This window comes from Echinops telfairi, unplaced genomic scaffold (genome assembly GCF_000313985.2).
Source record: "Echinops telfairi isolate 266 unplaced genomic scaffold, ASM31398v2 ScPeMD7_2;HRSCAF=8, whole genome shotgun sequence".
Taxonomy (NCBI): Eukaryota; Metazoa; Chordata; class Mammalia; order Afrosoricida; family Tenrecidae; genus Echinops; species Echinops telfairi.
This window is the reverse complement of record NW_022103898.1, coordinates 68,824,125-68,831,550: the sequence shown is the minus strand read 5'-3', so window position 1 is coordinate 68,831,550 and position 7,426 is coordinate 68,824,125. Positions and strand designations below refer to the sequence as shown.

Here is a 7,426-nt window from a genome sequence, read left to right as displayed (position 1 = left end):
CATTTTGTTGGGTAATTGTAAAACCAGTTCTGTCCTTTGCAGGAAAGCTGTGCTTCAGAGTAGCTGGTGTCAGAAAGGGCTGTTGTAAATTGTTACATATACATACAATATGACAATATTAAGTTTATTAGGACATGTTAGTAAACGCTTAATAGTTGGTTTAATTTAGAGAGGAAAAGACTAATGATATTTAAATTGTTATCTTAAAATTTTATAGAGATTTCCTGTAACTATAGTTCACTTAAAAAACTTTTTTGCAAAGCTGGTAATGTCTGTTCGATGCTTTGACTCTCTTTCTACTCAAAACGCACTGTTCTGCAATCGATTCCAGCTTACAGTGACCCTGTAGGAGGGCAGAATGCCCTGTGGGTTTCCAAGACTGCATTTCCTATGGGAGTAGAAAGGCTCATCTTTCTCTCGTGGAGTGGCTGGTGGGTTTCAAATTGCTTGCCTTGCTGTTAGCAGCCCAATGTGTAACGGTGACGCCACCAGGGCTCGTGTTGTTCCTACTCATAAACTCAACTCACTGCCCTGAGTCGATGCTCACTTATAGCAATCCTATAAAGACAGAACAGAACTTCCTTTGTGAGTAGAACGCCTTGTTGTCTGCACAGTGGCTGGTGGTTTCCAAGTGCCGACCTTGCAGATCGAAGCCTAACTCATAATATTTACACCACTATGCTCCTGCTCATAGCAGACTATACAACAGAACTCTACTGATGGTGCATTATCCTCACTGTAATTGTATAGTTGAGTTCATTGTTGTACCTCTGTCAATAAATCAACCTCAGTAAGCATCTTCGTCTACATTACCAAGACTGATGTCCATCTCAAGGACTGGTCATTCTTGATAACATGTCCACAGCGCATGAGACAAAATCTCACCATCCTCACTTCTAAGGAGCATTTGTTTGTTGATCTGGCAGTCCATGGTATATGACTTTAAAGAAGCTTATGGGAACATTTCTCTTTTCTTATCCTATTTCCCCACGAACTTTTTGAAGCCCCCTTGTATCCTGTATTCTTTATCAATATCATAACTCAAAGCATCAATTCTTTTTTTCCCCATTTATGGTCCCGCTTTCCTATACATAGGAAGACGGTTGAAAAATCCGTGACTTGAGTCAAGCATACCTTAGTCCTGAAGGTGGCATTGGATATGTCTAAAATACTAGTATACAGTGGTAAAAATAAAGTACTAGTATATCATTAGAACAGAGGAAGCAAATCCTCAAAATTCACCAGTCAAGACATTGGAATTGTTCAACGTTTTTATCAGTTTGATTTGTAATATAGTTTAGAGTGTTCCCTCTTACTCTTGGATGGGTAGTTTTAAATTGATGTCTGTTTTAATTGCTTATAGGAAGAAGATGTTGATTTTCTGGCCAGATTTTCTAAGCTGGTTAATGGAATGGGACAGTCATTGATAGTTAGCTGGACAAAATTAATTAAGAATGGTGATATTAAGAATGCTCAAGATGCACTCCAAGCTATTGAAACAAAAGTGGCATTGATGTTGCAGCTATTAATTCATGAGGATGATGACATCTCCTCTAACATTATTGGGTTTTGTTATGATTACCTTCATATTTTGAAACAGGTAAGTCCTTCTTTAATCTTTTTGTCCAGTAGATCATATAAAGAGGCCATAACGAATTTGAAAAATATGAAAATACCTACCTATGAACAATCAACCTAATCTAGTTCCATCTTTTTTCTGTACATTTTTCCCCTTGTGTTAAAATAATGTTTATTTAAAGAAAGAAAACTTAGCCAGAAAATAGGAATAGGTAGGTTCTGAAATTTCCTTGACTAATAAACAGGAAATTATAGGCATGTTATTATTCTATTTTGCCCCTGAATATCTAAATACAAATAGTCTCCTGATTACTAATGTCTGACTTAGAGATGACTCCTCCGAACCAAAAAACTCATTGTCAGTTGATTCGGATGCAGCAACTTTGTAGAACAGAGTGGAAAGTCTCATCTTTTTCCTGAAGAGTGGCTGGTGGCTTACAACTGCTGACATTGCAGTTAGCAACCCCATGTGTAACCACTACACTACCAGGGCCTCTTCAGACAATTCCTAGTGGCCCTTTAATGCAAGCCTTTGATCTAATTTGTATCATGGCCATGAAAACTAAACAAATAGAAGTGTTGTTGTTGTTTTTAATTGTTTCATTGAGATAATGAACAGAAAAGGCTGAAGTGCTGGAAAGTGATCCTGTTCAGGAACCTTATACAGGAGATTGAACTGTTGCCAGGACTAGAAAGCCACACACATTTAAAATGGTGAGGTTGGCCACCATCTTTGAGTAGAGCAGCACTGTTTCCAAAGCCCTGCTTTAGTGTTATATAAATTCACCCTCACTTAAAACTTTCTTGGGATAGATTCTTTATCAATAAATCTTTAAAAGCACATGTAGCTTTTAAAGCACTGAAAAGGCTTTGAGCCTTTTCTTGCACTAATGTAAAGTTAAATAAGAACTGTGTGCATCTGTTCTTACTGACCTACAAATTCTTAAAGACATGCTAGGAGCAGATCTTGTTCATAACCCAGGGATAGCCTGTAGAGTAGAAATGTTAAACATTCATTAATTAAAATGTTTCATTTGAAAAATTTCTCTTTAAACAATTGAGTTTAAGTTGTAAAATTTATCACAATTGTATATGAGAGAACCATTCTTACTTATGTGCCTTGTATGAATAGAAATCTAGTTTAAATTGCTTCCCCCAAATGAATATAGCATGTGTTCATTGTTATAAGCATAGTATTTGTCTGCATGCATACTTGAAAGACATTTTAGGAAATGCAAGGAGATGTGATAACTATAATCAGTTCAGCTATGTCCTGCTTTTTGAAAGTTCACTTTATAGCACTTGGCTTTTGCAAAGGACCTATATTATCACTAACTGAAAGAAATCTGAAGAGGGTTGTCACTTTCATGGAGTAAAGTGAAAACTAGCGTTCAGCCTAGCGTTCAGCTTTTTTGTGTGAAGTGCAAGCCCTGAGCGCTTAAGCTCCATCCCATAAACTACACTCAGCATCTCTGCATCAAACCACCACGACCGAACGGTGTCTATGAACACGATGCTTGTGTTATTTTAGGTTTTATGTTTTGTTTGGTATGATTTGGTAGGTTATTTTTTGGGTCTGGGATTCCCATGTAAATAAATGTAAATGTTCTGTCATTTTGTCAAAGGAAAGTTTCCATTAGAACAGTTTGCTTTCAGGTAGCAGGGTGAACCTATACTTAAAAAAAAAAATCACTATACTGTCCTGGACTCTTAATCAGTTTATAGGCTTGTTTTCCTTTTCTAAAAAGTAAAACACAACAAGATGGGATCATGATTTATTGTCCTATTACCTGCTTTAGTGCTAAAAACCTAACACTCATCTATATCTTTGGCAAGTTAATTTATGATGTGGAACTGCTAAGTCTTGTAAGAATATTTAACTCTAGTCAAGTGCTACCAAACTACACTCCAGATAATGTATATGTTTTAAAATACTTATAAAGTTACCTGATAAGCAAATACAATTTTATCAAACCTAATGAATTATTACTTACTTTTTAACAGCTTACAGTGCTCTCGGATCAGCAAAAAGCTAATGTAGAGGTAAATTGACTTATTTTGCTTTATTTAAACTGATAGATTTTGTTTCTGGAATCTAGACTATGTTAATGTAACAAAATATGTTAATTTCAAATTATATCAGATTAAAGGAGACTGATTGATAAAGGTTATTTATTGTTAAATTTAGGCGATCATGTTGGCCGTAATGAAAAAATTAACTTATGATGAAGAATACAATTTTGAAAATGAGGTAAGAATTTTTCACTGAGGGAAGATCAGTTTTAATTTTACTGGGGCCTTTAAAAACAAAACAGCAATAAATGGAAGCCTCTTAATTCTTCATTTGGGTATTTTGTTTTAATAATCCTTTAAAAATGATTTGTAGCATTGAGCTTAGTAAACTATTGATCATATGCATTGCTAATTTTGTTACTTTGTACTTAGAGTGGTGAATTAGAGGCCCAGTCTCTGGGGGAGTGGGAATGAGGCTCTGAACTGTCTTGCCCGGGTTTCATGTGGGCTAACCTTCTATCAAACATAGCCATTAGAGGCTTTCTAATTACTTAGTCATGGCATGCATTACAAAGGGGCTTTAAAAAGTTTGTGGAAAATTGAATTAAAAGGTAGTAGAATTTTCCCATGAAATTTTTGAAGCCATTTCACATTTAGCTGTATGATAGTGTTCTATTGGGATAGTATCCTAAAGGATAACAATGATAATAATGCAATATGGATGTGTGACATGATGGGCTTATTATATAATGTCTAATCAGACGGTATTGTTAACATATTTTACACTGGACATCCAATTACAAGGAAAAAATAAGACGTCACAGGCTCACACATCTTAATTTGACTGTGGTCTAGTGAGTCCCTTGTCCTTAGCATTAGGTTACAGGACACACCATTTAGGCGCATTTCGATTTCCTCAACAAAAATGAGAGCTGACTTTTATCCACTTATTGAGACAAATATATCCCAATTCATTTTCTTCTAACCCTTGTAATCTGGTATATCTCAATGTATACATGTCAATTTGATACAAACATAAATTGAGTATTAATCCCAGCAAATCACTTCATTCATGAAAGCATTACTTGAGTAATAAATATAAACCTAGTCAAAAAGTTCTTAGTAAGAAAAAAAAAAAAGGTCTTAGTAAGTATACCTCAATTGTAAAGAAAAACGATGCTGTGGAGATTGTCATACTGACCAACCTGGCCCATGCAATCCCTCGAATGGTCATTTATGCTACATCAGACCCAATATCTCAAGTATTGTATATTAAATATAAATTTTACATAAACACAGTATCACATAGTTTAATGTATAATTAATAGTGTATAATTATGTTGTTTTAAAATAATTGTTTTTAAAAACATGGTTTTCACGTGTCAATTTGACATGTTCCCTAGAGACAGGTATATTAAGAAATGTCCATAAACCTAGTATTAATCACTCCTCTGTTTTTGGTTCTAGCCTTTCACAGTACAGGCCTATGTTTAGAAATACTTAATCCATGAGCAATAGAGGCTAAAGCTAAGCTTAGTAGTAGTTTCCCTATATAAATAGATACTGATGGAAAAACAAAACTTTGAGCAAGGATAAGTCAAAAAGTTGTCACTAGGGTGCCAGTTCATATGTACACAAGTTTATCACAAACAAAACATGTTGATACTAAAAAAAGGTAATGCAATAGGAAAAAGAGATAAGTGCAGACAAGTTCTCTTGGTGTTAATGCTTGTCTTAGTCTTATTAGGGTCCTTTCAAAGAGGAAGTTCTAGCTAAATAGTGGTTTCTGAAGAGATCTGCTGGTCCAGTTAAATTCAATGCATAGAGGCCAGCTTAGAAGGTTATGGTGCCTAATTTGGGGGAGTCATTTTGATAGCTTTTGTCAGAGGATGCAGGATGATCATGGGAGCTTTATTATAAAAAAGTTTTAAGTAAATGGAAAACAGTGTTGGGAAGAGAAAGGCCAGGAAATTGTGCCCAGGAATTTTTTCCCATTACAATAATGCACTTGCTCATTCTTTGAGGGTAGCAAGTCTTATAAGAGTTTCATTAGGAAAGTGTACCCCATCTATGCTATAGCCCTCATCTTGCCCCTGCAGACTTCTTTTTGTTCTCAAAAAGAACATTGAAAAGTAGCGTGATTTGAGTCCCTGAGATGGTCAGATTTGTCTTGGTATAACTCAAAGAGCACAGAATTTTTCCTAGAAGAGTTAAAGAGAAGGAAACATCACTTTCAGAATTTTCATGGCCTAGAATGGAGGCTATGTCGAGAAGCAGTAGCTTCACATTTTGCTTTTTTGTTTGTTTTGTTTAGGAAAACATTTCTGAGATTTTTTTGTAGCAATGCTTTTTGACTCATCTTTGTATTTGTAAATTTAAAAAAACTACAAGAGAAACCAAAATGTGTGTGGATTTTAAGATCTTTTAAAATTTTTAAATGAGGATTTTAAAAATGATGTTATAGGGTGAAGATGAAGCCATGTTTGTAGAATATAGAAAACAACTGAAGTTATTGTTGGACAGGCTTGCTCAAGTCTCACCAGAGTTACTGCTGGCTTCTGTTCGCAGAGTTTTTAGTTCTACACTGCAGTAAGTCTCATTGTCTTTGTAACATAACCACCTTTAATCCTGTGATACCTGGTGACGGAATAAAATATGTGATACATATTCATTAACTCATGTTGCTTCTTAAGATCTTATATGTATCTGTGGAAAGAATGCATTTTTCTTGATCCTTGTGGGGAATGCTACTCTGGGGACACAGACATCATCAGTATTTTCTACTTCTGTGATATAGATATTATATGGCAAAGTTAGCAATTACTTTGACATTTTAGTAACTAAAAGGGTTTTTTAACGTTTTTTATTAGCCTTATGAGTTGTAGAAAACATGTTATGTTTAGACCTCATTGACCTTTTATGCCCTGATAGGAGTTGGCAGACTACACGGTTTATGGAAGTTGAAGTAGTAATAAGATTACTGTATATGTTGGCAGAAGCTCTTCCACTATCTCATGGTGCTCACTTCTCAGGTGACGTTTCAAAAGCCAGTGCTTTGCAAGATATGATGCGAACTGTAAGTATACCAGAATATTCTAAACATATATTTCCATTTATACTTAAAGTTAGTGGGAGTTTCTTAATTGTGAGGGTTTAGTATCTCAATATTGGAGCATTTAATTATTGAAATAATTAAGGAGTGGCCTTTTAAAATTTTTCTTACTACAGTTGGTAACATCAGGAGTTAGTTCCTACCAGCATACATCTGTGACATTGGAGTTCTTCGAAACTGTTGTTAGATATGAAAAATTTTTCACAGTTGAACCTCAGCACATTCCATGTGTATTAGTAAGTATATACTGTAGTTTGTTTTAAATTTTCCATGTATTTCATCTAATCAGCAGAGTTAGTATTCTTTAAAAAGCTTTATGCCCTTTATAATTTCTCCCATAGCAGAGTTCTCAGAAAATTTTTAAAAGTTTAGCTTTTATGTGGACACCTGCCCCTCCCCCCAGAATAATTTATTTCAGAGGACAGCACTGAATCTTTAGCTCTGGGAGAGGGACATGTCTGATCAGAGCACACGGGAGCAAATGAAGTGGGAGGAAGAGAGAGTGGAGCACATGCTGGCACACCAAGCCTTGAGGACGATATTCCCACTCAGAATAGCCAATGCACAGAAAAGACCACATGGCCGGCCCCGCTATGAGACACGACATACCTCACTGACCCATAGCCCTACAGGGGACAACACTGGAGAGACAGTGTGGGAATTCCGCCTACTCTGATCCCACCGAAGCCCCCAGGGAATACCAAAAATAGACTGGGGCCAGGG

General features: G+C 35.8%; 1 protein-coding gene across 1 annotated transcript in view; it reads left to right on the top strand.

Moving 5' to 3' along the window:
• The window catches only part of XPOT (exportin for tRNA), a 41,467-nt gene that overhangs the window by 14,730 nt on the left and 19,311 nt on the right, over positions 1-7,426 (top strand). The window contains exons 8-13 of the mRNA XM_004700805.2: positions 1,364-1,600; positions 3,583-3,621; positions 3,767-3,829; positions 6,056-6,180; positions 6,523-6,667; positions 6,820-6,939. Coding sequence (XP_004700862.1) covers positions 1,364-1,600; positions 3,583-3,621; positions 3,767-3,829; positions 6,056-6,180; positions 6,523-6,667; positions 6,820-6,939 — 729 coding nt within the window. The remainder of the gene's footprint in view (positions 1-1,363; positions 1,601-3,582; positions 3,622-3,766; positions 3,830-6,055; positions 6,181-6,522; positions 6,668-6,819; positions 6,940-7,426) is intronic.